Genomic DNA, 27,233 nt, shown 5'->3' on the forward strand with positions numbered 1-27,233 from the left:
CTCGCAAGCAGCGGTTCTCGAGATCCAAGCTGCTGCTAGGATATACAACATCCACACCCACTGGGCGCCAGGGCACGAGGGGATTAAGGGCAACGAAGAGGCGGACCGGCTAGCCAAGGAGGGCACAGCGCTGCCAGTCCCGCTAGGCCAACTAGCTACACTCTCCGGGATCAAGAGGCTTGGTAGAGAACGATTGCGAAACCAGTACAGACAGTGGTGGGGTAAAGAGGCGACAGAACGCTACACCCAGCTTGGACTGAGCTTACACTTCTCCTGCCCTCCCGAACTCGCCCTACCACGGAGCACCCTTCACCACCTCTTAGCGGCCCGGTCGGGCCACGGGGACTTTGAACACTATCACCGACGCTTTAACCACACCGAAGCTTTGCTAACCTGCTCCTGCGGGGAGGCAAAGGAAGTAGATCATCTGGTCTACTGCCCAGCGACCCTGGCGAGGAGGCAGCAGTGGCCCACCCTCTACCCAACTGGTCCGCTCGACCCCATAGGACCTATGGGGTCTCTTGAACGATACTTCAAGGGACTAATGACTGACCCAAAAGGCTTTGAGGCCTTCCTGCACGTGACAAACTTCTTCCGGAAGATCTGTCCACGCTACTAGGGAACGGGCTTCGGCACGGGATCTAGACAGCCAACTCAACCCCTAAAGGGAAATAGACGGGAAGCAATGAAACTGGGGAACCAGCGGGAACCAGGGACAGATAGAAGGCATAGTAGCCATCAGGCAGGATTTGGAGGACGAAAGGAAGGGCGATGTATGAAGTACATAGTCCTAGCCCACGGCTCTCCACGCCACATACCCTTCGGGAGGTCTGCGACAAGGGTTCCAACCTTGCCGCCATGGCGTTAAATACAACAACAACAACAACAACATATACGCTTAACTTCCGTTTCGCGTTAAGCTCTAGTGGACAAGAAACTTAAACATCCCTTCCCGTTCAAATGCTCAAATGATCACAAACAAGATTATAGCCTATATCATTTAAAACATACTTCTACATATGAAACCCCAGACTAAGTAGCATTTGTTTAATTGTGTCCTCTCTTAAGTCCCTAAATGCTCGAGTGAGATCTAATGTATTTGATGAAATTGACGATGGGTTAAAATTTCATTTCAGTCTTGATTACGAGGTTTTGGTCCTCTTTGTTGCCCGTAGAGGTAGTCCGAAACGATATCGGTAGCAGTAGCAAGGCTTATTGTGACTTGCTGCATGTCAAGAACGTAGAAGGCTTGATGATTCACTACACTCAATATATCTATTTGACGCACTTCAAATTTCAACACATGCGCTAAACCGACTACAACTGTCAAATCGTGGTGACTGACAGCCCATCTTACATCACGCATGTCGGCCCTCCCTCGCAACAAGGCGTATCCTAATTTATCAGCTGCCACTTGATCTTTTCCCAACCTGCCCGTCTCTTAATCGTGACATCCACCTTTTTCCGCGGAGGCGGAACGCTCTGGCCAGTAAGATTTGCGATAGGACATCTGGGTACCGTGGCGTCATTGAGACCATCGAAGTCAAATCCCATTACCAAGGCTGCGAGAAGAGTGATATTCTCATTGATTGCGAAATTGCGACCTGGGCAGAGATGCTTCCCGCCTCCAAATGGCCAATAAGCAGCCCTCGAGGAGACCCCCTTGGATCCCATCTGGCGGGGCTGAGGTTCAAGCCAACGCTCCGGGGCATACTCTTCAGGGTCCCTTTCGCCCCAGGCTTCAGGTATCCGATGTCCCACGCCAGATGGTATGTGGCAGATACCCCCAGCTCGAAGAAGGGTCCCATCCGGGAGCGTTGTGTCCTCAAGAACGTGCCGCGTCGCGGTGTTGGAGTCAAAAAGGCGCAACGTCTCGTGGTGAGCCGCGTTGAGATAGGGACATATTGTTTGATCGGTGAGCTGAGACGCGCGAAGGGTGGCGATACTCTCCGTCAGAGGTGAAGCGTTCTCTGCAGAGCTTTCAGGCTTCCCATCTGGTTTAATCTGCACCAGGGACTCGACCTCCTTCCTGACTCTTGCCAGGACTTCTGGCCGAGAGACGACGCTCACTAGAAACCAAAAGAACATGGGCGCGCTGTTTGTTGTGGCAGCCACAACCATGCCCACCTCAAGGCGCCCGAGATCAGTGTCATCAAGACCCGAGTCACGGATGATGCGGGCTCGCAGCTTGGTGAACTCCGCCGTGTCCGGAGGGAACGAGCTGTCGTGTGGATAGCGTTCAAAGTACTTCACAAGAGTGCCTTGAAGCCGTTCCCTTGCAGAGTTGCCAGCCGGAGCTATTAATCCCGGAAGAATGTTGGGGAATAAATAGGTCAATGCGTCATCAAAAATCCTAGACGGTGTTAAAACCACTTGCCAAACTGATAAAATGCTCTCTAGAAGAGGCTTTTCAATCAACTTACCAGATTTCATCCACCAAGGAACCGTCTTCTCGGAAGGGATTCGTATTTCTTCCATAAAGCGAATCAGTTGCGGCCACCGCGATGCGATTCCTCAGAAAATGATACAGATGGGGCACTTTCTGTTGGTGATCGTCTCCAAGGGCAAGCTCGTTAAGGTCTTCGGCCAGTGTTGCAAGTGCTGTCGCCGTCATGCGACGCATGGGTTCCGGGGCAGTCGCCGTTGATACAGTAGCCGAGAAAGCGTGAAGCAGCGTTCCATCCACGAAGAGGGCTTTCGCTTTGGCGCTGAGTCGCACCAAGCCGTCACTCGCCTGGACGACAAAAGGATCGAAAGACAGTTGGCGAGTGCGCAGAGCCGCCTGCGCCAGAGAAGGTGCGGCAATAACATACACCTTTTGACCGAATATTTGTAATGTAGCGGTCGACAGCTTGCCTCCGGACGTTTTGTAAAGTTCCAGGTAATACCCTCCCCCTTGGTAGAGCATGTTGATGATGTGGCCCACGACCGGAATTGTGGGCTTCAGCAGTGGTGGTTCTCGTGGGTCCTGGTTGACAGTTGAAATTCTGCTTATTGCCATGACAAGAAGCGAGAGGAGACCAAGAAAGGCATAGACGATGGCCTTTGAAAAGCCATGACCTGCCTCTATGACTGCCTTGTCACCTCTTGTGTCAGACATGTTGACAATAAACTCGTCCATTCTGAACTTCTTGCCCTGGGAACTGTGTATGAAGGCGACCTGTCACTGGGTGTTTCAAGCTGGTGGTCTTCTACCAGACGAAAGTGTCGAAATAACCTAGCCTCTGATTCTATGCCTAACTCAGACTGGCTCATAATTAGGCGAACATATGACTTATACCTAGTCATGAGTGCGGATGGGTGTTCGCCGTATTCACATATAATACACCTAAGACCCTGACGATTTGTTGCCTGAAACAAGTGAACTTTGTTTTGTGGCTCAACTGTCGGTCTCGGTCTCGGTCAGAGGTATTGGAGCAAAAAAATGAAACAGACTCATTACGAGTCACTAAAAACATAACAAAGGGAACTGCTTAAAGTTTGCATGGTTGTCTATAATGGGACTTGGCAAAAGAGCACTAGTATTGAAGCATGGGTTTGATCGCAACAATGCAGGTGCATCCCACGACGAATAGTAATCTTTCCAATAACTCCTACACCTGCTGCTTTGCTACACACAAAGTTTTATTGTACCTCGTCGAACATTGATCAAAGCTAACCTAACTAGTGTGGTTTTTCTTTCCGTTCCTTACCGGGGCGTAGTACCATGATGACAACACCTCGGCACGTTTCTCTTCTGTACCTTGTTGGAAACGACAGAGATCTCTGTATTCCAGACACCCAAAGAGGTTTTTGAACTTAATAAACAAGTTTCTCATGAGGAAACGAGTATCTTTGATCTCGATTAATACTTAGCGGTGTTCTAAACGCCTGCCAAACCGCACTCTGACAATGCGACAATACTCGAATAAGCTTGAAGACTGACGCCAAATGTGTGCTCTATCATATATAATTTTTCTTGATGAATTGGAAACCGTTTCTAAAATAATCTTTCTACCCAGACCTCTGGGAACATTGGCAACAATCATGCGTTTTGCCGTCTGCGAATACATATCCTCGCCTTTGGATTCGCAACAAGCACCAGGCCAAACTCGACAGGCTTTTCGTTAGCCGAGACCGGCGCAAGTTTCCAATCATATCTCAACAGCAAATTGGCAAGCGCCATCTTTGACTCATGCGCGGCGAAGAAGCGGCCGGCACACGCATGTTTGCCATGGCCGAAAGCTAGGTGGTTCGGGCTGGTGCTGACAAGGTGCGCCTGGTTCGCCTGCTTGCTGTCGGCGCTGTCGCGCATGCGCACGAATCGGTATCCGTCGAACTTCTCCGGATTCTCATGTACGGCTGGATCCCACAATTTGTTCGCCGACACGCCGATGACGCTCCCGCTTGGGATCCTGTCCCCATTGGAAAGCCTGACATCCTCGAGGACTAAACGGTGCATGAAAGCTAATAAATATGAGTTAGTCCATGGTCTGATGGAAATAGGGTGAGTAAAAGAGCGTCAAGATAGAGGAAGGATTCTCCTACTATCTCGATTGCTCTGATCTCGATTGCACAGGGGGTTGAATCTTACTCATCGCAAGCGGTTTCCTACGCTGGCTCTCTTTCAGCACGCTATCGGTAAGCTTCATTTCGTAGAGCGATGCCTTGCTCCATCCGCTTTTGCCCACTATTTGACCGACTTCCTCGCGCAGCGGCGCTATGATGTCTGGATTAGCGGCAATTTCGAGGATGGCTTGTGTCAGCAAGTCTGTCGTTGTGTGAATCGCTGCCTGAGATAAGATGAGTTGTGCCACGACAGGGTCATAGTTGCTCGTCTTCTCGTCGGAGTCCTGTTCAAGCCATTCTATGACATCGTTAAAGACTGGGACAGGACTTCCAGACTTGACGGCTGCTTCTTTGGCCTGCCGGCGTTGCTCGATGGTCGCGACGATGATGGTTCTGGCTTTAGCGACGTGACGCCGCAGCTTGATACAGCATGGCAGAAACCAATGGACAACCGGACGCAGACTTGCTGGCCACAGACGAAGAATCTTCGCAGCCACATAGGCATCCGTGGTATACTCTGTCGTGATTTTGATCCACGCGCTATCTCTTGTGACTTCCTCCCCAAGAAAGACGCGTGAGGATAGGCGCGCCACGAGCAACAGCACATGTTCACGAAGGTTAATCTCCTGCCATTCTATCCCTCACTTGGTTAGTTGAGATCGCATCGCATCAGAAAACCCCATTGAGGATCGTACCTGGCACATCCGGGAAATGGTCTTGCAGCGCAGCGGTACATTCCTCCGCAAGAGCGCCTGTCACCTTGTCTGCAAAGCAACAACGAATATTAGCAGCATGTAATCTCGCGAACTGTTAGTAAGAATCTCTCACCAAGTGATTGAGTAAGATGTTTTCTGGCAATGTCACGGCTCAGAGTCGCATCTGTGGTGCCTTCGCGGAACCCTTCAAAGCCGGGAAAACGCGCATGAAAGTTCTGCAAGTCGGCAAGCCGCGTCAGCGCAAGTCCAAATCTATGGATTGTGTGTCATCTCATACCTCCGTTATCACTTGAGGATAGCTCAATCGGGAGTCGCTGCGAATTTCGTCTGCGAACTCTGACGGTAGCACCGTGATGACGCCAATGTCAGTCAGGATGCGGAATGCGCGTTGCAGCTTCAGTCCCTCTGCCACCAACTTTCTTGCTTTGAATAGAAAGGACAGTTGGACCAGAAGCCGAGGTTCCCAGAACCTGGGAGCATTAATCATTGGAAGGTCGTTTGTTTTTGTCGTCAAGTGAGACAAAATCCATGTCAGGGTCAAGCCAACCAAGATGGTCCCAAGTAGCTTGTGGCCAGATGACAGCTGGTCGAATGTCTTATCACCGAGCCAGCTCGCCTCATTGAAAGACGACATAAACGTCGATGCGTTTCCATAAGTTGACATGATGGATGAAGGCAGCAGCTACGGTAACGTGCGTGCACTTGATGGTGAGTGTTCAATGGCGACGGATATGAGACTGAGGGAACCGATAACAGACTGTGAGAGTAACGAAATGATTGCCCTTGGCACTCCACCTGAGAATATGCTCTGAGGCGAGGGCAAGAGGTTGCTATACTAACAAATTGAGAAAGAAAGACATCCCCGCCATCCCAAAACCCTGGACGCATTGAATATGGCAGAAATAACAGCCGGACGATGGCGTGCAAGTCGGATGCGAAACCGAGTTAGAGTCGCTTGACCAGCCAGCTCAGGGCGGCCGTTCTAGAATATCTGGAACCAGGGGCAGGTTGACACAAGTTTCCGTATAGCAAAACTTTATTCATGGGATGAATACCTTAGTGAAACCTCATGAGTCGTCAAGGTTGAATAAACCTGGGAGGTGGGTACTCGACGCCAGCAACCTGGTCCTGGCAAATAAAGATAAGGGTCCACGCCTTCTCCGTAAAAGCTGCGACACTAGGAATGAAGCGTGGACTCAATGTTTTGAGTGGCTGAAATAAGACGACTCGAGCGTAGCAATCATAGCAAACATGTTAGGCAATCTGCAAAAGAGCAATAAGCTAGATTTCAGATGCCTCCGGGAGGCGGCACTCTTATTTTGGCAGCGTTCTGTTGGCCAGGTCGCCACTGAGAACGCGCATATGAGAGTGCCTCAGATAGACTATAGGACCCTTTCTCGAGTATCATGCACTGGTGTATAGCATATCTCGTGTGTAGCATCTCGATTGGTAGTTTACAGCATCTCAACTCATTCACAGCGCTCCAGACAAGTTCAAAAATTCGAGAAACGTAGTGCTATCAAAATAAATGTACCGTGGTTACAGAGTGCCAGGTGTATTGTCCCCAAAAACCCATTTCTCATGCTCCATCCCACGCCTCCGCTGCAGTGTCAACAACACATCGGACCTGGGCTTTTTGACAGACAACATATTGGTGTCGTCCTGTTCTGGCAGGCCGCCAGGATCAGAAGCAGTCATGAAATCGAATGTGGAGATAAACATCGCCGTAAACGTCAACATCTCATCCACGGCGAGATGTCTCCCGGGACACAAAGTGCTTCCGCCGCCAAATGTGCGATTAGCTGCAGGATGCGTTTTGTTCGGCTTGAGAAATCTCTCCGCGTCGAACGATTTCGCATCGGGACCCCATACGGCGGGGTTGGAGTGGATGGCGGTGGCCGCCATTTGCAATATGGCCCCCTTTTTGAGGACAAACTGATCTCCAATCGGCACGTCTTGGTTGACTAGGAACGTCCCTGTCGAGGAGCTAATGTAACGGAGAGTTTCATGGCAAATTGACATGAGTAGCGGGCAATTCGAGTGGATGGCCGATACATCAACCGTCACGCTGCCCTCGCCATGTGAGGAGGTCTTGACGACTGTGGAAAGTTCCTTGCGAACCTCGGCTAGAAGAGTTGCATCTTTAGCAATTCTGACCACCATCCAGAAAGTTGCCGGTACGGTATTAATAACGAATCCAGTTAGGAGGCCGAGGCCGTAGCGGGCCATGAACTCCGTCCCTCTATCGTGTTCCTGTGCCATCTCGCGGCCACGGCGGACGAGCTCGCAGGCGGAGTCTGCCGGAAAGGAATCGCCGAAATATTCCATTAAAACATCAACAAGCCGCTGACGGGCAACTGCTGGAGTTGAAGCAGTGATGGATGGAAGCACCCCCATAGTCAAGGCCTTGAGCCCGTTCTCGAAGTCCCTATTAACACAGTAAGCAAAGTTGTCTCGTTCACCTGCTGTCACTGGGACTATACCAGAACGTATCCACTAGATCCGGGGATTGGGCGAAAGGACCGTTTGGCCCATGGAGAGCATTTGCGGTGGACAACGTGAAGGCCTTTTGCAGCCATTGCTGAACGGCGATACTCTGTTGGCCTTCGCCAATCTTGTTGATGTGGTCTGCTAGTCCTTTGAAAATCTTTGTATAAACTTCTTTGGACGCAGCAGTGTTTGGTGCGAGCAGAGTGTGTTCTATAACGTGTGCCGCTTGCCTCAGCGAGCCCTTGTCCATGGGATTGCGTAGCAGCTCGGAGACATCGTGATGTTGGAAGCCAAACAGCTTGCCGTAGACAATGGTGATAAATGGAATGTTTCCATCGATTTCTTTCTGTCGGCGAGATATCACCGCGATAAGCTCTGGCGAGTTCACAATGTATGTCTTTTGAGAAGCCAGATACAGAGTGAGAATGGGCAAGTTTGTTTTCGCCCTAATATTCCAGTCAGAACACGAGTGAAAAGTTTCTCCGTACACCACTACGAGACCTGTCTAAGGGTGAAACTTACCTTAGATAAGCATAATAGGAGACACCATAACCTAGGAGACCGAAGATGTGTCCCAGGAATGGTACGGGAGACCGAACCAAAGGCGGCTCCTCTGGAGCAGGCTTGAGGACCAAGTATTCGACCAATCGTAACAGTAGGTAAGTCATCGAGACAAGTATGAGAAAGTACAGTAAGCCATGTAGTTTGGCTACATCCAAAAATGGAGAGTCCATTGTCTCTGTGTATGGTTGTTTGCAAACGACGAAAATGACAGAAAATTGGAGTTGGATGCGCCGGCGAGGAGGTGAAATGTTCTTGAAGGCACCCCTATAATACTGCTGCTTCCGCTATTTATGATATGTCTATGTAATCGTCAAGATCGTTGAGAGCCGATCAATTTTGCTAATATTTCTGTGGCGACAAAGGAAGGCCGACGAACAACCAGAGTATCATGAAACTTGCATGTCTGGTGTCATGATCATCTTGGAACCCGGATCCTTGTCCATGTAATATATTCTAACCTGCAGACTAATCTTTCCATCACAGCAGGTCATCTGGACACGAAGGAAAGAATCCTGTTGTTAGAGGACAGGGGGGAGTGGGCGTATGGTCTAATACGCCTGACAAGGAATTCTATTTAATTACTGAAATGCTGTTCAACAGATTCTGCTTGCTTTGGTTCGCGTTACTATCACTTACTTTTCATCATCAATATTACTCGCACGGAACTCGTCAATATAGCAATGTCGGCCTCCTACTTTTCCGATGGTGCGCTGGCAACTGGAGCAGCACAAATTGCTTTCTTGGCAGCTTTCCTATCCATCATCATCTTGATACCTACGCAGAAAGACACGGCGCGTCTGATGGGCGTGCTCATTCTCGCTCTCTTGACCTATGGTCTTCAAATCGCAGTCTGCGGGTGGTGCGCAAATCCCCACTGGCGCTCGGCGGCTGTACCTCTCTTCTGGATCCAGTTCATGAGTGCTTCAGAGTTGATCCTGGTCAGAAAATGGGCCGGCACGGAGCGTTCTGATGCTGCAACGAAAGAAACGGCCGAGAACGCCTCATCTCTCCCTTCCCAAGTCCGCAGATCCCTGTCCCTGCTCTGGAGCCTGAGACGAATCGGCACGGAGTGGCAGGTTAAACATACTCCTGGAAACGGGGCTTTGCAGTCCGGGGGGACACATGACCGGCTTTCTTTCATCTCAAAGCGGCTGATTACGACGTTGGCAGCATACCTAGTCCTGAGCACCATGTCGCAGGCCCCATCTCCGGACCCGAGTCTCATCAGCTCTCGAAAACAAGCGCTTCTGCAGGGTGTTGTGGATCTGTCACCAGACGACGTGACATTCCGCATAATCGGGACGATATCGTTTTGGATATGCACCGCCCTCATTAATCTGGTCATGTACAACAGCGCCTGTCTCGCCTTCGCATTCCTCGGACTGAGCGACCCGGACGACTGCCCTCCACTTTATGGATCATTGATCTCGTCATACAGTATTCGGCGATTTTGGGGGTGAGTTGGATTGTCTTCACCTTTTGCGCAAATGCTGACTGACACCCACGGTCTAGAGTCACATGGCATCAATGCCTTCGCAGTGGACTCGCTGGACACGCTGACATGATTGCGAATCTTGCCTTTCCATTCCGGCAACGAATGGTCTCCCGATACCTGCGTCTGTTCATCGCATTCCTCCTCTCTGGTATGATACACCACAGTTCCGACATTGCGATGGGTATCGCGCCGCAAGAAGCCGGCTCTTTACGCTTTTTCCTGCTCCAGCCCGTTGGCATCATTTTGGAAGATTCGATCCAAGGTGTTGCCTGTCGATGGCCGGCCTTGCAACTCCCGCACACCTTCAAGGTTTCTCTCGGGTACTTATGGACCTTGGCATTCCTAGCTTGGTCCACTCCAACGTGGTTCTACCCACAGCAAAGGCTTGGAATCGACTCGTCTGGACTTTTGCCTTTTCATCCCATTCTGTGGCTCCTTCGCGCGGCTAAATGGGACCACCAGCTGCGTTAGCGGTCGTTTCAGGTCTTGACGTCGGTCTCAGGGTCGGATGACTTGATTCACCGGTACTTGGACCTCGACCTCGGTCTCGGAAATGGATTGTTTTGGAGACGGTCCTGAGCACGGGCGCGACTAGCATTTGAAGGCCCATGTGCAGCATGTCTGGTGTAAGCTTGGGACCAGGGGCAGAACTCTGGGCAGAACTTTGGGTAGAACTCTCATGTGGACTTGATGAGATGTGTATTCTTCTCTTGTCGGACTGCCTGCTAGGCTAATACACTACTTTAGCTGCCGGACTCAACTCATGGCCACTTGCACACTTTTCCTTGCTTAGACGCATCTGGTCTTGGTTTTGTTTAGTCAGCTAATTACCATTCTTTTCACTTCACCTATCACTACCCTCATCGCCAGAAGCAGCTTCAATTACATTTACAGACTCAACATGGCTGAAAAAATCGGTTTCGAGATAATTAAGCCGGTAGCTGTGCTTCTGTCGCCAGCTTTCACCGCCGTAGTTGTCACTTGCACATTTCTATATTACATATACCTAAAGGGGCTCCCCAAACCTCTTGCAGGCATTCCTTACAACGAAAGTGCTGTAGGCAAGTTCATGGGCGATCTCTCTGAATTCCAACATGCTAGGACACATGGGGAGGGCTTTACTGTATGGATGCGTGATCTAGCCTCACGGCACAACTCCCCGCTGGTTCAAGTGTTTCTAGGCCCCTTTTCAGCACCGGCTCTCGTATTGTTCGACTATCGCGAGAGCTACGACATCGTCGCGCGAAGAACCAAAGAGTTTGACCGTTGCCAGAGGGACGCGGAAACGATGGCAACCATTCTGCCTGAGCATCATCTCTCCATGATGTCGGCTGATCCGAGATTCAAAGGAAACAAGGAGCTGGTCAAAGACTTGATGACGCCTTGGTTTTTGCACGAGGTTTGTCTGATACACCCCAATACATAATAATATCATTCTCACTGTCAACCAGAGTTCTGCGCCGGAAATTCACAAAAACGCCATCTCTCTTGTTCAGTTGTGGAACCTCAAAGCCAAGTGGGCACTCGACCATCCATTCGATGCCCACCGCGACCTGCAAAATTCGGCTTTGGACATCATTATGGCGGCTGCCTTTGGGCAGGCTGATGGCAACAGTGTCCTATGGCAGCATATCACCCAGGAAGCGGGCCACAGACCTGTGACTGTGCCATCAAACCAAGTAGAGCCAGTGATTTTTCGAAATCTCGGACTACCGGCGGACTACCAAGCAACGGTTGACATTACCCACTTCATGGGCCGAGTTGTCACTTCGCCTTTTCCGACTCAACAAGCCTGGTTGTTGAAGAAGTTTACCAAAGTAGGAAACGTCTTTACGGCAAAGGACCAGTTCATCAAGAGTCAAATTCAGAAGGCAGTCTCTAGGTTGGACGGCAATGTGTCTGCAAAGGATAAGGTTGCAAAGTCAGCTTTGGATTACATTGTTCTGCGGGAGGTTGCTGCCGCCAACAAAGCTGGATGCAAGCCAACGCTTGATTCCAAAAGAATTGAGGATGAGGTGAGAGATTCATAGAAAAAGGTGGAAAATGGAGGGCTGACGTTCGAAAAGCTCCTCGGGTACCTAGTTGCAGGACATGAAACATCTGCTTCTATTCTGTCGTGGACGGTCAAGTTTCTAGCCGACAACCAAAAGCACCAAGATACACTGCGGAAACATATTCAAGCAGTTTATGCTAACGCTTTTCTTGAGAGGAGACCTCCAAACGAGGTAGAGCTCACAAAAATGTCTGCTCCCTACCTAGACGCTTTCCTCGAAGAGGTCTTGCGACTTGCGCGTACGGCTTCTATCTTGACCCGCCAGGCCATAGCTGACACGACGATTCTGGGACATTTCGTGCCGAAGGGCACTAACCTCTTCCTCTTCACGCAAGGAGCAAGCTATGTCAAGCCTGCGCTAGACGTAGATGAGAACAGTCGGAGCAAAACGTCACAGGGAGCTAGAATGGTGCGAGAATGGCCTGTAAATGACGTGGGTGAGTTCAGACCGGAACGCTGGCTAGTGTCTAGATCAGGCAAGGAGGTTCTGGATGAAGAGCTTCTCCATTCGACGCAGGATTGGGCGCTTTTTGGCTTCGAATTCAACCCGCAAGCTGGGCCAATGCTGACCTTCGGCGGTGGACCGAGAGGCTGCTTTGGAAAACGTCTCGCTTACATGGAGTTAAGAATGGTTGTTGCGCTACTTGTTTGGAATTTCCAATTCAAGCCGTGCGCTGATGAGCTTAGCACCTATGACTTGCGCGAAACCATCACAGTTGAGCCAAAATCATGTTTTGTAAGGCTTCAGAAACTTGAGTAGCTAGCAAAAGTTAATCGGAATGCCTACCGTCTCCAAGGCCTCGTTCGTTGGAAAATAACATCACTTGCTGTACAGGTCGGCTTGATTGATAGACCACGTGCGCATGTTCATTTTCCTGGGAACTATCAAAGGGGCAACTTTAGTGCCCGCCTGACGTCCAAGGTTTACACTGGTCGTTTTACCTACATGCCTCTCAACGTATCCCAATCTCCAACATGTGGACATCTTTCTATCCGCATCAATCGCGTGGTACTAACAAACCTTGTGTCGAAACATCCATGTAGAAATAAGCGCTTGAGCCTCGACTGATTTGGTCGTGGACTACTACTTCAGTTCGCTTTCGGTTCCGAGTCAGGATTGAGTTCACCCAATTGTAGTACGACGCAGAAAGTCCTGCACGCGCGTCTTTTGACCGGATGAACACAAGGAGCATCCGTTTTTGTTGAGTTTGATGTGGCCGAAAGTTAACAGATGACACGACCTGATGCCACGAACGCTCTTCGACCCGCAGTATTGAGACTCGTGTTAACTTCGCAGGTCCATCCATGACACCATGGGATTCCCGCCCTGATAACGCAACACCCTCCCAAGCAAAGAAACAGCCCTGAGACAGTCTCCTTGTAGCTGAATCATGATTTAGCCCTGCATTGAAGCGCTAAGCCGCAACATAATCTCGTACTGCGCGTTTGTCTGGGAATAGAACGAGGAGGGATTTGATTCGGTCAATATTATTTTGCCCTTGGGAGGATAGTCTGTCCATATCATGGAACATGGCTTGTATATTGTGTGGAATTAGTGTATGACTCAAATTCTCCTAGCCACACTTGTGCTATATAATCGCTTGATTGCCGCCTCATTGCAACTTGCCCGAATGGTGGCTTGCGCAAACCGCTATTACAACCACATACACCTGGCTGATCTAGTCTTCTTTTGTTCTATCTCTTCATTCGTTTTCGTCCTTCTTTGGCTTGATTTTCATTCACTTCAGACGATATGAAGTCACTCGAAGTTCCCTTATCCGCAGACTCTACCTTTGCGATCGTCAAGAAAGGATACACTCGATCTCTCATTCAGCCTTCCATCTTGGAAGCCTCACAACACTCGACATGGGGGCGCTCAAGTAGTGGGTCCTTAATGCGATCCATCGGCTCTGTTCTGCTGGTTCTTTTTGCTCCGACACTGGTCGTGTGTTCATACATAACGCTTTCCGCATTCCATGGCTCGTTTTACGAATTCTTTTTCGCAGCTCTCCAAGACGGATTCCTCTCTGTTGTGTGGTCGAATCGACCACGGTTCAGTCAAGAAGCGACTGGAGCCTTCCTTCTATGGGTTGCGTTCCAAGGCATCCTCTTTCGGTATCTTCCTGGGCCAAAACACAATGGGCAACGAAGCCCGGCTGGTCACCTATTAACCTATCGCACAAACGGATTGCGGGCTTGGTTCGTCACTCACGCTTTGGCTGTGGCTCTTTGCTGGTACGGCGTTCTAGACCCTGCTTTCATCCCAAAGAACTGGGGAGGTCTTGTCGCTGTGATGAATGCAGCTGGCATGCTGTTGTCGGCGTTAGCATTCATCAAGGCCCATTTTAGGCCAAGCCACGCAGACGATCGGAAGTTCAGCGGTAAGGCTGTTTTAAAGACTTACTTGAAATCACACTAATGAAACAATAGGATCCATAGCGTATGACTTCTATATGGGCATCGAGCTAAACCCGAGAATTTGGGGAGACTTTGACCTTAAACTGTTTACCAACGGTAGACCTGGCATCATAGCATGGACGCTCATGTAGGTTTATAAGCCTTCGTCCCTACAGATATTTGAGACCACAGTCTAATAGATGCACCAGAGATTTGTCCAACATCGCCTATCAATATCAAACATACGGCCATGTGGACACATCAATAGTGTACGTCACTATTTTGCACGCGATCTACGTCCTAGATTTCTTTGCGAATGAATCATGGTACCTACGTACCATTGATATAGCACATGACCATTTCGGTTTCTACCTAGCATGGGGTTCTTTCGTCTGGTTACCGACAATGTACACCATTCAGGCCCAGTACCTTGGGCTTTACCCGACACCAACGTCGACGGTTTATCAATTAGCAGTCTTCTTCATCGGAGTTGCTGGTTACATCATATTCCGTTCTGTAAACAGCCAGAAGGACAGAGTGCGTAGATACAACGGCCGGTGTTTTATCTGGGGAAAGCCGGCAAAGTACATTGTCGCAGCGTACAAGACGTCAGACGGCCAAAGTCACAAAAGCCTTCTTCTTTGCAGCGGGTGGTGGGGTTGGTCGCGGCATGCCAACTACCTGGGAGATCTGCTTCTGAGCAGTGCCATGTGTGCCCTTGTGGGGTCTTCCAAGATTTTGGTCTGGTTTTACGCGATTTTCATGACGATCCTGCTGGTCCATAGGTGCAAACGGGACGAGGCGAGGTGCTCCAAGAAGTATGGGGCGGTGTGGGACGCGTACTGTCGAGAGGTTCCGTGGCGGATTCTTCCTGGTGTCTGGTAGAATGTCAAAGTAAAATGTCAAAGTGCATGATGCGAGTTCACGGTACCGAATTAAAGACATAGTCTCAGTCGAATAGATAGCACAATATTGCCAACATCTGACGAATTCTTGAGAATAGACGAATAGACAAGACTTAAACATCGTCTTGTTATGACCAAAGCTGGAAGAATGGCTTCAACAGGAGGAACATGGTTGTGGGAAATTCCCCAGAAACGGTTCCCAATTGCTCCTGTCTATCCTCAAAGTGGCCACTGATCAATGCAAACCCTCTAGCTCCGCCTCTGTCCATTCCCACAATCTAGCTCCAAGTGCATTGTTCACCAATACTCCATCTTTATGCCCAGGCTGCCCAACTGGCACGTAGTAAGTTCCGCTTATTACATCTGGGGATACCGACGCCCACAGTTGATTCCGTACTCCGTCCTCCACCCCAATCGACGCCATCCTCATGAGTGGATACAGAGCCCGAAGGAAGAAGCTTGAACTTTTCCATGACTCTGCCCAATTGGTGTCCACGAAACCGGGGTGAACGGCGGAGACTTTGAGCTCGGGGTTTCGACGCGCTAGCTCACGCGCATACAGGATGACCGCAAGTTTACTTTGGCCGTATTTGACCCATGCACCCTCTTTCTCAATCTCTGTTTTGAGTGAGTCGAAGAGAATGCCCTCTGAAGGGGCCATTGAGGCTGCTTCAGACCCGAGGAAGACAACACGTGTATCTGCGCTAGGCTTCTTGGTGGTAGCGAGCAGGGTTGGCAGTAAAAGCTTGGTAAGAAGCACGCCCCCGAGGTAGTTGGTACCGAATTGGATCTCGTAGCCATCGTCAGTCAACCCACATGGCGCCGCAGTGATGCCGGCATTGAGCATGAGGATGTCGAGTCGTTTCGACTTCTCTTGAAATGTGTTAAAGGCGCTCCGGATGGAGGCAAAAGACGCTAGGTCAAGTTGAACGTATTGTATAGGCGCATCTGGTACTTCCATTCGAATTTCTTGGATCGTTTGCTCTGCGACGGTGGGGTTTCGTGCTGCGAGCCAGAGCTGCGCCGGTTTGTGGCGGGCGAATTCCAGGACGGCCTGTTTGCCCAGCCCGTTGGTCCCACCAGTGACGAAAATGACCTTGCCTTCAAGATTAGGCATATCCTTTGATTGGTCAAATGCTGGCTTCGCCGTAATCCATGGAATGATAGTCATGGCGCTCGAGAAATGGGATCAAATGGGATCAAATGGGCTATTGTTACAGTTTGCCTACGTATGGCACACAGAATTCAAACGTAGCCACGGTTTGATCTTAAATAAGGCGAACACAATGCGAATCTTTTCCACTCCGTATATGTACGCACCTGAATTTGCAGGGATCATTCAATCAGACGAGTTTTAAGCTTCCTAATCCACATGGGTTACCGGCGTCGTGCGGGTTTACAACCCCTTGCAGCCAGGTATCCGCCATCGGCAAGAGTCAGTTTCCAGCAAAATCAAACACTATATATACATGCTGGAATGACGGGCAGTGAGTGCTGTTGGGTACATTTATCGAATCCGACCGACTTCCACATCTTTCAAATGGCAAGCCATGGTCTCAGCTCTACTCCTTTCCTACATCCACACCTCGAGTATGTTCCCTAATCACTGCAATCAGATTAGAAAGTCCTTTTCTTGGCAGGCGAACGATGTATGTTACAAATAAACATCTCAAACTATACAACTCCCTGTTGTAGTTTCTCTTGGAACGTTCATTCGACATCAATTCATCGCATTCCCCGCCTGAATCCAAAGAGCAAAAATGACACCCATGCTCGCAACCCAAGTCAAAGTTCTCACCGGGGCCCACTTCCGGTTATCTTGAAGCTTCACGTAAACAAGAGTGTATAACGCTCTAAGTCCTAGGTAGCCCAGGGATAGCGTATTCACGAACTTCTTGTCCGTATTTGCAAGATTGGCTACTGCAACGCCAGCGGCAAAGAGGCCGATCGTCTCTATGGCGTTGTCATGTGCTGCCTTGGCGCGGCAGATCCGTTGATAGACCTATGAATTGACCGTCAATCACGAAGAGGCGTTTGAGGTGGTACATCAAGCAAATAAAACTTACTTTCTTCTCCTGGTTTTCACCCTTCGCTACAGTCTCAAGGAGTTTTCGTGGCTCGCTTATATCATAATTCTGGCCCGCAATGGTGTTGGCGTAAACGTGTGGGATGAAGGCAAGCATATAAGCGACAGGCACCTGTTCTCTCAGTATCAATGCAATTCCTTACGACTGAAACATCACACCAATATACGCTTACGGAGTAGTATGAGAGGTGCGCCTCGTTAAGGTCCGGATATAGCCCCATTTTTGTGACTGCGCAAGGACTGCTGAAATTTCCGTGTCGATTTCCGGCGGGTACGTAGAAAAGGTGGTGCACGTGAAAGAGTGTTTTCGGCATGGTGACAAATTCAAAAGCTGAGCATGTACATCGTTTAAATCCCCTTTCGCAACCAGTTATGCGCTAAATGCCCCGATCAATTTGGTTTGCCGGGTAGAATATCAATTTTAACCATTGCAGAGTGTCCAATCAACCACCATCAAGTAAAGGCAGAAACTTGCGAGTCATTAAACACCCGAGCCAAGACCGAAACCGAGCCCTCAGCATTTTCACTTCACAGACCCTGGCGTTCTGAGCTTGGATTAACTCAAAATCAAAAGCGGAGGATTGTGGATCTTACTATCAACTTTATTCTTTTGCCACAGACCTAGTGACTATTGAGGAGGAAAAGCGAGCCCGAGACCGACCTGAAAGCACTGAACCCAATCAATGCTATGGGTGGTTCGTTGCAGAGAACATGGCTCATTTCCATACCCTAGAGATTACTGACAATTTGAAATAGGAGACGCATTCTTGGAGTTTGACTGACATTGACTATTAAAACTGCCTTGGTTGATTCAAGCAGTTGAAGGTTGCAAGTCAAAATCCTCAAAGATTTGTCATTTCATTTTCAACACCCACCAATCCAACACAACGTACGACAACGAATTGCAATTAATATTTCATGCTCAATAACGAGAGTCGGTCGCCAAGCACCTTTATCGTGGACCCTCTCCTAGAACCAACCATGACCTCACATTCCAGCCAGGTAGACGGGATTGTCAAAAGTCCATCGAAGGTGGGGCACGTTGTGTTCAAGACGAGCAACTTTCGCGGGATGGTAGACTTCTACATCAAATTTCTGGGATGCGTCGTGGCCTTTGAGAATGAACAGCTCTCTATTCTTCGATTTGACGATGACGACGATCACCACCGGGTTGCCATCCTGTATCTTCCAGACCTCAAGCCCACCGACCCACAGGCAGTCGGGCTGGAACATGTCGCATTCTCTTATTCCACGCTACCGGACCTCCTCGCTGCTTATCAAAAGCACAAGAACAACGGTATCTCTCCGTTCTGGTGTGTCAACCACGGTCCCACAACCAGCATGTACTACAAAGACCCCGATGGAAATGGAGTCGAGCTGCTTGTCGATAACTTCGACACGATACGGGAAGCCAACGAGTTCATGGCTTCTCGACTTTTTGCGGAGAATCCCATCGGCACAGAATTTGATCCTCAAGATCTAGTTCAGCGAATGGAACTAGGAGAGAGCGAGAGTTCGTTGAAGAAGAGAGTGGAGATCGGACCTCGTAAGGCATTGGGTTGCTAAACCTTGTAACATCTGCGTGCTGTACTGTAACACCATACTCTTATAATCTCATCAACACCAAAGGAGATGTCTCAGCAATGCCTTGAAAGCCGATCAGCCCTCAATTCACGATTTGGTAAGTAGACAAATATACATGCAAGCCCATTGGCTGAGTAGTGAAATTCAGCCACACAACATTACTACGTCGATGCAAAATTTAATTAGACACCTTTGCGGAAGCATCAATTGTCTCCTTTGCACCTCTAGCCAATATTGCAAAGTCTTAGCCACTAAGAAGAGAGATTACCCCCCACAACTAACAACCACATTTAAGAAACCTGCTGCATATGAATTTTAGATACAACTTGTAGCGATTAGTGAATGTACATAAATCCAGGCCCGATAGTAGCTTCTATAATACAATAGGGAAAATACTTCTACATGATGGGCAAACCTACTTTTTGGTAGCCAGATCTATCTAAATAGTATTTCTAACATCACCTACGTGTGGCTGCGAAACGTCTATCTTTCTATTGTTACGTATGCGACCTGTGGCTACTGCTTTTGACAAGATGCACGGCGGCGGCGTGTTTGATGTGCATTGCTGCAAGCTAGCGGCGGCGACGGGACGGACGGAGCGGGAACGGGGTGGCGTTGCTTGTGCTTGTTAGCGCTGACTACACTATCCGCGCGGGGTTCATGCATTGTATGCTGACAGCATCTGGTCGCGGGGTTTCCCATAGCAGATCTTTACTAAAAAGTAGTACACGGCGCTTATCGACGACGGGTACTGGTTGAGGCTGCTGGAGCCCAAGGGCCTACACCGGTTCGACTGGCTGTAATCCTGCTGACGGCGATGCTGCCGGTCCGGATGGAGGCGTGGTTCAGATGGCTGATGCTGGCGCAGGACGTGGCCATCATCTGGGCGAGCATGGCACGGCCTTACATCTGATGCTGGGTGACGGGCCCAGTGCTGGACAGATTCGCAGCGGTCAAGGCGGCGGTAGCGAAGGAGGGCAGCGCGGCTTAGGTCAGCGATAGGCCTGGGGTAAACGGGGGTGGTGTACGGCCGCCAAAGAAGCCACAAGATGACGACAAGACGGTCATACGGGCACCAGAGCGGACAAGCCAAAGGAGTTATCCGCACTCCGATCAACTCTCAGGACGTGGACGTAGAGATAGACAAACAAGGCGTGGCAAGTCGAGTGGGCAAGAGAGACACGATGCAGAACCACCTATCGCCACACACCGACACCGACTAAGAAAGCGTTACAGCTCTATGAGAGGCCGAGCAAACGACACAACTCAATTCTTGTGCAGATGCGCACAGGAAAAGACTAGACTCAAGGACCTCCTATTCAATCGAAGAGTGCCAGACGCCATCAAGATCCTTGGGCAATTCAGGATCAAGTCATAATCCAGACAAAGCTGACCGTTGGGGGGACCCCGCTGTATCCAGACATAGCCGTTGACATGAGAGTGGCTTCACAACCAAGTAGGAGTGAATGACTTGATGAATTGATTGATTAATTCTGACCGCCTAGTATCTTTCTGGGACGCTCTCCGTTGTTCATGTCTTACGAGTCATAACAAATCCTTTGAATAGATTACAACATTCTGGACGGTAAGCTATTCTGAGGCGAGGCTTTTAATTTACTGTCTGCTTACCCCTCTCGGTAGGATTCATGTGCATTGGAACCACTCGCGTAAACTGAACTAGCCCATATAGTAAGCTGACTTCAGGTGAGACTTCTGATTTACTCTCTCGCTACAGGCTTTGGGAGCAGAAACTGCGGGGTTTGCTTTTAGGCGGGACAATCTCTCATCCGCAATGTCACGTCGTATGCGTTTAGGCAGACTGCTGGTCTATGTCGAGGGAGAAATGGTACAAGGATTCCCTCGGCGTAAGCGCTATGAACGCCCAAAACGGCAGTTGCTCTAGGGCTTGCAGGAGGATGCTTGAAGGATCAATGCCAAGAAGCGGGCAAATCGGAAGCATGTCATGGAGAAAACATCTCACGAACTCCCCTTGTTCGCCAGCCACTCTCAAGACCGCACGCACAAACTGCTAGCAGTTGGGATTGCTGATTGTGATCCAAAGAAGATCGATTTGAAGGGACCTGGACTTCGTGACGTGAAAAACTCAGAAAAAGAAAAAGAAATCCCTGCGATCTGGCGCGTCCAATCGATGCCTAAGAAAAAGAGCCTCGCGAGCTGCAAAGGAACAAGTGGCTCGGGCGTTGACGATGTACTCACTTGTCATCGACAGATGCTTTCGATACCTTGAACCATGGCTAGCCAGCCAGCAGCTGAGGCCCCATCTGCGAGGTAGCAATACGGCACAGGAGGGGCCCCGGCTTGATGATGCCGCCTGGGGTATTGAACCGCCTCTTCTTCTTGCCCAGGATGAGAGACAGGTCGTTCGTGGGATGAACAACCTGGTCAATAACTAGTATAAAGCCAGGTGTTTTTCCTCCCTCAGAACGATTCTGTTTGCGTCCTCCATCACCACCAGCTACTCCCTTTTCCAACTTGGCACCATCACACCAGACCACCTCCACTCCACGTAGTCCAACATGCACTTCTCGTCGCTCCTCTCCCTGGGCCTCGCGGCCACCGCGTCGGCCATCGACGTCAGAGGTCACTACGGCGGCACCTGCGACGGTGCCTATGTGGGCTGCGCGAACATCAACCCCAACGTGTGCTGCGTTATTAGCGGCTCCGCCAGCAGCGGCAGGTCCAGCGTTTCCGTGGCTGCCGTACGTGATACCCTTTTCCTCTTGCTCGCGAAACTCTCAGAACTAATGGGTGCCGAGCACAGATCCCGGGCGACTGGCGCATTCGCACTCAGGCTTACACGGGCGGCGGCTGCTCATCACTCGCGGGTCAGCTCGACTCGAACGGTAACACGTTCGTCTGCCTGTCGTACAGCTCGCGCGGTGACCGAACGGGAGGTCAATACTGGTTCGTCGGCCGCAAGCGTGCCGACGACAACTCGTGCCCCGCCGAGCAGCCCGGTGGCGGAAAGTGCGAGGCTGTCGCCAAGCCCGATACCCTCGGACTCGCGGACGGCACCGAGTACAACATCACCGGCCTGTCGGATGAGAAGCTTCAGGAGTTGGTAAGTGTTGTCTGCGGCCCTGAGAACAAGCATGATGAATGCGTATGGCACCTAGACGAGATGCTGACTTGCTTGCCCCGCTTAAAGGAGAAGATTGCTACCACTGGCGCCGGTGCCGACGCCGTGCCCGCCGAGTTCCAGACTCTCCGCCGCTAGATTGAGGCCTGAGGCTACCCACGAGCTTTCAGACAGAAGGAGATCTCGGGACAGGAAACTTGAATCAAGCAAGGACGGACTGGATGTACAGCAGCGGCGTTCTGCCGCGCGTGCTTGTGACGACGTTGATATCCATACACTGCATAGCTAGCAACTACATGGCCAGACATAGCGAATCGAGACAACTGAACATTTGGTAAGAAACAGATCTTGTCCACCGACCCTTAGTTGAGGAGGTCGTTTGACGGAAGGACGAAAGAAAAAAGCGATGGTGTTCGTTTCAATGGTCCGTTCCTACTCACACTTTCTCCCCGTCGCTGTCGACAAAGCGACGGAGACGGAAGCATCTTTGTAGAAAAAGAAACATTTCTGCAATCGCTCCACGATGGCTGCCCAACTCTGTGATGGATGAGCTGCGAATCGGCCGGCGATGAGGGATGGGTGTGAGCTCTCATGTCTCGGACAACAACACATCGACGCGGGGCCCTCCCCGTGTTGATTATGACTGATGCAGCTGTAGATCCATCTCCCGGGAGAAGACCAAGCTCAGCTTATCACCAATTTTCCATATTGCCTGGAGTGAGTCAGTCGGACAGTCATTTAGTCGTTCTGTCTTGCATGAGTAGGTACTGTGACCGACTGACACAAATGGCGACTGCTTCTCTTGCCTATCTATCCACCCAACTATCCATCGACTGGGTGGCCCTCTCGCATTGGCCACGAACTGATCCCCGCCGGGACACCCGGGGCAGGTGGATGAATAGGCAAATGAATATATAGGTGTTTCTAGTGGAGTTTTGCCTGCTGTCCAGTCATCTGTCGTACGGCCTTTCGTTGCCTTGCCTTCTGGCGTCGTTCATGCTACTTAGCGTTCGCCATGCGTCTCACCTGCTCTACACCGCCGCAAAGTGCGCATAACATCACCATGATCTCAAGCGGCGGGTTCAGAGATATGTGTCTTTGTTGGTATCATAGGTCACTCGAGTGAAAACGAAATGCTCAATGAGTTTGAGGTGATTTGAGGATTCGTTGGGTGTGTAGAAGGAAGGTTCAAACTGAAGGGCAGTAATCGGCGAAAGCCGTGATATGGCTGACCAGACGAACCCACTCCGACAGAGATGGATCCGTGTGATTTGATTGGTCCAACCGTGCCACCGTTCCCACTTTTTCGTCGATAATCCGAATGGTATTCTAACAGTCTTGGTTGCGCCTTACGGGCCGTCTAAGGAACCGTACTCTTGGAGAGGGTGCTGGGTTATAAGCTGCTGGCCCTTGCTGGCTACTTCAAAAAGTAGTCAACCTCCGTCCTCTAAGTTTTCAGGGAATGTAGTTCTCCAGGTCGCTAGTTAGCCTTGTTTACTTTCGTATTGCGGGTAAGTGTAAGCTCCCTAACAGGTAGTATGGAGCTGTGATCCAAAGCCTTGGTGAGTCTTACTGGCCAGAGTTGTGCAGAATAGTAGACGTTAGAACCGAAGTATTTGCTTTGTGATCAGAAATTGGCCTTGAGCAGGCCTGTCCCGGCATATGTATCTAAGTAGACTAAACATTTATAAGTGTAAATTTGCAGGCTTTTGCTGCCTGTACGAAATGTAAACAGTTTAGTCTTAAGGTCCTCTGGGGTGCGATCTCCCAGGCGAAACAAAAACCTGCCATCTATCATCCTTGCAGAAATTTACTTTTGGTCTCACATTTCCAGCTACCATAGTAGTTACATCGGTTAAATCTAGCTTTACAGGATCGTCGTTCGATGCCGTTTATCCCGTGCCGAATACCCGTAACAGCTGTGTCATTGGCTTAAAGGTGACTCATTGCCTTTGTTACAGCACACAAACATGCTCCTCTAATACCAATCGAAATGGACAACATTTCATTGATTGCATTCACGGCCTTTACAACACTTTGCTTCCTTCTCATTGCTTATTACAGTCTGCATCCAATTGATCCGCAAATCACCCCCTCCCCTCTTCATATCATTGCTTCTCTCCCCGAAGAAGAGATTCGAAAGCTACCCTACCAACCCGACTTTTTTCCAGGTGCCCGCGACGTTGAAACCGAAGTAAGCTGTCTATGTTACACACCTTAGATGTCGGTCATACTAATAGAGCCAAGTACGGCTCCATCCGCGTCTACGAATGGGGACCAGAGACAGGGCCAAAAGTCGTTCTAATTCATGGCATGTCCACTTGTACAATGACCCTGGGGCCTATAGCTGAAGCTCTAGTCTCACGAGGTTGTCGGGTTTTACTTTTCGACCTCTTTGGTCGGGGGTATTCAGATGGCGTCGGCGACCTTCCTTACGACATCCGCCTTTACACGACTCAGGTTCTGCTCGTGCTGGCTTCTTCTCCACTTTCATGGACAGGTTCCGACTCTCTAAGAGTGATTGGTTATTCACTCGGTGGAGCTATCGCTGCCTCTTTTACCGTAAACTTTCCTCACATGGTCTCAAGCCTGATTCTGCTCGCTCCAGCTGGACTCATCCGACCAACCGATTTAGGCTTGACTTTCTGGTTCTTATTCAAGTCAGGTCTCGTACCAAAGCGTGTATTGCATGCCTTGATGCGCGGTCAATTGCGAAGCACTACAAACAGCGGTCGGACAAAAGATCAACGTTGCTTCCATCAGAAGAATAATGAAAAACCTACCGATCTCGGGACCGCTAGTCCAGGCGTCAATAAGCAATCACTTCAAGAGCGAACGGCCGCGTACATGCCATGGATAGTGGCGCATCACCGTGGCTTCGTCCCCGCCTTTACGTCCTGTGCGCGGTTCTCGCCGTTGACGAATCAGCAGCGGGTCTGGCGTGCGCTAGGGAAGCGAAAGATGGGCAGCACAGCGGTGATAATTGGTGATGCAGACGAGTTTGTCAACGCTGCATGGTACGAAAAGAATGGGCTGCCACTACTCGGAGGCAAAGAGCATGTAGTGTGGAAGGTCTTGCCTGGCAGCCACGACTTTGTGATGACCGCGCCAGAGCTAATCATGCGTGAGATCGATGTGCTCTGGGGGTTGCATGCCTAGGAAAATAGAATTGATCGACTGATAAGCATATCTGTAGTTAATCGGTGACTTGAACAGAGATTCCTCGGCTTGAATTCGATAAACAAATAGTCTAGCGGGACCTTGGGTGTTCCGCCTGCCGCTTGCCTGGCGACCGTCCCGTCCATGCAGCGGATCGGTGGCGGAAGCAAAGTGGGGCTGGAGATCTCACAAGCCCCGAGCGGGCCCGGTAGAGGTACGTACTCAACGGCGCTCAAGACCCGAGCCGTGTCCAGCACTAAGCCGGAACTGAAGAGTCGGTAAAGATCCGCAGAAGCCAATCATCTCCCCTACAGAGTCGGCATCATCAGCGAGGTGTTCCAGTGACTCGGCAAGAGACATCAGCTCCGTCGATGTAAGCGGACGATATACAACTGACACAAGGCTAAGCACCTGTCTGCAAAGATCCTCATCGTTTGAGCTGGGCAGGCATATCACCCATGCATCCCAGACCGGCGTATCTGTCCACGTATGTCGCTGTCGCATCATGGTGAGTTGCCTGTTATGATGCCAGGGGCGCTTAGAATTACTCTGGGATCGGCAGCGAGACTGCGAGCAATGATCGTCCAGAGGTGTCAAATTTCCACTCGTCGAGGGCAGCGGTTGCATTATAAGGTATTCAAAGTAGCTGAGGGTCTGTTGCAACCGATTTTTTGATATTGAGAAGCTATTTGGAAGAGGTCCTGGCTGGTGATGGAAAAGGTTGGGCGAGACACGAGAGCTGTCGTCTACGATCTACTGTCCACTGTCCCCGTCCTGTCATGCCTCCTCTCTTAAGCTCTTGTTACAGAATATAGATCACATAAGGCGTTGTTTGCTGCATGCAATCAACAGCGTCTTTTTTCATCATTTCATTTCTGTATTGGAGTCTGAATCTCCAGGATCGCTGCAACGTGTCTGCTCTCGTTCTGTTGTTTACATTGAATATAGCTGTTCTACTCTTCTCTGCTTTACCCTGCGCGGCTTTGCTGTCTTCCAACATATCTCTGGGAAGCTGTCACCTTTCCGTAAACCCTTTACCCTTGGTTTTCCATCAGCAGACTGATTTTATGACGTAGTAGAATACGTAGAGCAAGCTCTGCGCCCCTCTAGATGCCGAAAATGCTGCTGTAATGTAAAGAACATTAAGGTATATTCAGTCTCTTATCTAATTTGTGAAGTGTTGAACCGCGGAGGGTTCCCATGACTTTTCGAAGGGTGTCGCTTTTCCTTCAATCCATAACCTAGCTTGGGCATTTGAACGCCTAAATCCAAAGAGGCCTTTAATCGACGGCTGGTACTGCATTAACAACTTGCCCTCAGCTCTCGCACATCCCCAGTCAAACCTTTGTTTTTCATCCCCCCTCCGTATTGGTGAATATCCAATCCATTTAGGGTCTACTCCGATTACTACGACGAGTAGATAGGTTAGTATATTGCAGCAACAACAGGCTCTTGGTGTAAACTTACATTGCTTCACCCATTTACCAAGTTGCACCATTTGGTCTTGGTATTGAAATTTATTTCCGGTTTTTGGGGCAAACACGACAACCAATGGCTCTTGATCTGGAGCGAAACTCGTGCTCGCCAGATCTTCTAAGCCAAACACATGATTATCTGCGCCTGTACCTTCCCCTAGGAGTTGAAGACCGGGCCGGAATCTCTCAGGGTACCGAAGGATTGGGTCCTCCACAATATGCGCCATGTATACCGCTGATTTCGACATGACGACAAGACCGACACATCCGCAAAAGCCGAGCATTGCCATTGACGTTGGCGAGTCCTTGAGGAGCGTAAACTTGGAGGTCACGTCTTCTCCCAAGATCTTAACGCCGCCGTTGGCCAGATGAACCACCCTGGCCACTTCGCCGCGGAAGAAGCTGTCAAGAGTGCCGTCGTAATTTTCAGGGGTGATCCATCGGCCCTTCTTTGGCAGACTGGTAAGGTTGGGCGCATCAAACAGTCGAGGGTTCAGTCGCCGATTACATGTTGCCGCGTTGCTTGCTGCACCACAGGTTGCTACGCTACAATATTGTGGCCGGTTTGTTCCTTTGCGAGATGGTTCTTGCGCAAGCGCTATTGGAAGCCATAGCAACAGAGAAAGAAGAAGAATTCGGACTTGTTGATACATTATGAAAC

The 27,233-nt window shown here is 50.1% G+C and overlaps 11 protein-coding genes across 11 annotated transcripts; 5 read left to right on the plus strand and 6 right to left on the minus strand.

Moving 5' to 3' along the window:
* Positions 1-1,395: 1,395 nt before the first annotated feature.
* CDEST_12944 (Putative cytochrome P450) lies at positions 1,396-3,121 on the minus strand (the record flags this gene model as incomplete). Its single annotated transcript, XM_062929100.1, has 2 exons — positions 1,396-2,353; positions 2,424-3,121. 2 exons carry the CDS (start codon positions 3,119-3,121, stop codon positions 1,396-1,398), a joined length of 1,656 nt encoding a protein of 551 aa, XP_062785151.1.
* A 903-nt stretch (positions 3,122-4,024) lies between these two features.
* On the minus strand, positions 4,025-5,928 carry CDEST_12945 (Putative cytochrome P450; the record flags this gene model as incomplete). The annotated part of the gene is made up of 5 exons (XM_062929101.1): positions 4,025-4,446; positions 4,574-5,182; positions 5,244-5,312; positions 5,377-5,479; positions 5,542-5,928. 5 exons carry the CDS (start codon positions 5,926-5,928, stop codon positions 4,025-4,027), a joined length of 1,590 nt encoding a protein of 529 aa, XP_062785152.1.
* Positions 5,929-6,803: 875 nt separating this feature from the next.
* CDEST_12946 (Putative cytochrome P450) lies at positions 6,804-8,488 on the minus strand (the record flags this gene model as incomplete). The annotated part of the gene is made up of 3 exons (XM_062929102.1): positions 6,804-7,692; positions 7,748-8,200; positions 8,277-8,488. The coding sequence occupies 3 exons, from the start codon at positions 8,486-8,488 to the stop codon at positions 6,804-6,806; spliced, it is 1,554 nt and encodes a 517-aa protein (XP_062785153.1).
* A 510-nt stretch (positions 8,489-8,998) lies between these two features.
* CDEST_12947 (Putative cytochrome P450, Wax synthase domain, cytochrome P450 superfamily) lies at positions 8,999-12,626 on the plus strand (the record flags this gene model as incomplete). The annotated part of the gene is given in 5 exon segments (XM_062929103.1): positions 8,999-9,774; positions 9,831-10,241; positions 10,633-11,212; positions 11,265-11,828; positions 11,844-12,626. 5 exon segments carry the CDS (start codon positions 8,999-9,001, stop codon positions 12,624-12,626), a joined length of 3,114 nt encoding a protein of 1,037 aa, XP_062785154.1.
* A 993-nt stretch (positions 12,627-13,619) lies between these two features.
* On the plus strand, positions 13,620-15,148 carry CDEST_12948 (Putative sterol reductase; the record flags this gene model as incomplete). Its single annotated transcript, XM_062929104.1, has 3 exons — positions 13,620-14,247; positions 14,297-14,411; positions 14,473-15,148. 3 exons carry the CDS (start codon positions 13,620-13,622, stop codon positions 15,146-15,148), a joined length of 1,419 nt encoding a protein of 472 aa, XP_062785155.1.
* Positions 15,149-15,403: 255 nt separating this feature from the next.
* Positions 15,404-16,339, minus strand: CDEST_12949 (Putative short-chain dehydrogenase/reductase SDR, NAD(P)-binding domain superfamily; the record flags this gene model as incomplete). Its single annotated transcript, XM_062929105.1, has 1 exon — positions 15,404-16,339. One exon carries the CDS (start codon positions 16,337-16,339, stop codon positions 15,404-15,406), a length of 936 nt encoding a protein of 311 aa, XP_062785156.1.
* Positions 16,340-16,888: 549 nt separating this feature from the next.
* On the minus strand, positions 16,889-17,568 carry CDEST_12950 (Putative membrane-associated, eicosanoid/glutathione metabolism (MAPEG) protein; the record flags this gene model as incomplete). Its single annotated transcript, XM_062929106.1, has 3 exons — positions 16,889-17,170; positions 17,235-17,366; positions 17,428-17,568. 3 exons carry the CDS (start codon positions 17,566-17,568, stop codon positions 16,889-16,891), a joined length of 555 nt encoding a protein of 184 aa, XP_062785157.1.
* Positions 17,569-18,235: 667 nt separating this feature from the next.
* Positions 18,236-18,820, plus strand: CDEST_12951 (Putative glyoxalase/Bleomycin resistance protein/Dihydroxybiphenyl dioxygenase; the record flags this gene model as incomplete). The annotated part of the gene is made up of 1 exon (XM_062929107.1): positions 18,236-18,820. One exon carries the CDS (start codon positions 18,236-18,238, stop codon positions 18,818-18,820), a length of 585 nt encoding a protein of 194 aa, XP_062785158.1.
* A 2,555-nt stretch (positions 18,821-21,375) lies between these two features.
* CDEST_12952 (uncharacterized protein) lies at positions 21,376-22,076 on the plus strand (the record flags this gene model as incomplete). The annotated part of the gene is made up of 2 exons (XM_062929108.1): positions 21,376-21,558; positions 21,621-22,076. 2 exons carry the CDS (start codon positions 21,376-21,378, stop codon positions 22,074-22,076), a joined length of 639 nt encoding a protein of 212 aa, XP_062785159.1.
* A 1,855-nt stretch (positions 22,077-23,931) lies between these two features.
* Positions 23,932-25,156, plus strand: CDEST_12953 (Putative alpha/beta hydrolase-1, serine aminopeptidase, S33; the record flags this gene model as incomplete). Its single annotated transcript, XM_062929109.1, has 2 exons — positions 23,932-24,132; positions 24,186-25,156. 2 exons carry the CDS (start codon positions 23,932-23,934, stop codon positions 25,095-25,097), a joined length of 1,113 nt encoding a protein of 370 aa, XP_062785160.1. The 3' UTR covers positions 25,098-25,156.
* Positions 25,157-26,262: 1,106 nt separating this feature from the next.
* On the minus strand, positions 26,263-27,225 carry CDEST_12954 (uncharacterized protein; the record flags this gene model as incomplete). The annotated part of the gene is made up of 1 exon (XM_062929110.1): positions 26,263-27,225. One exon carries the CDS (start codon positions 27,223-27,225, stop codon positions 26,263-26,265), a length of 963 nt encoding a protein of 320 aa, XP_062785161.1.
* Positions 27,226-27,233: the final 8 nt, after the last annotated feature.

The sequence above is a fragment of the Colletotrichum destructivum genome, chromosome 8 (assembly GCF_034447905.1).
Source record: "Colletotrichum destructivum chromosome 8, complete sequence".
NCBI classification, from domain to species: Eukaryota; Fungi; Ascomycota; class Sordariomycetes; order Glomerellales; family Glomerellaceae; genus Colletotrichum; species Colletotrichum destructivum.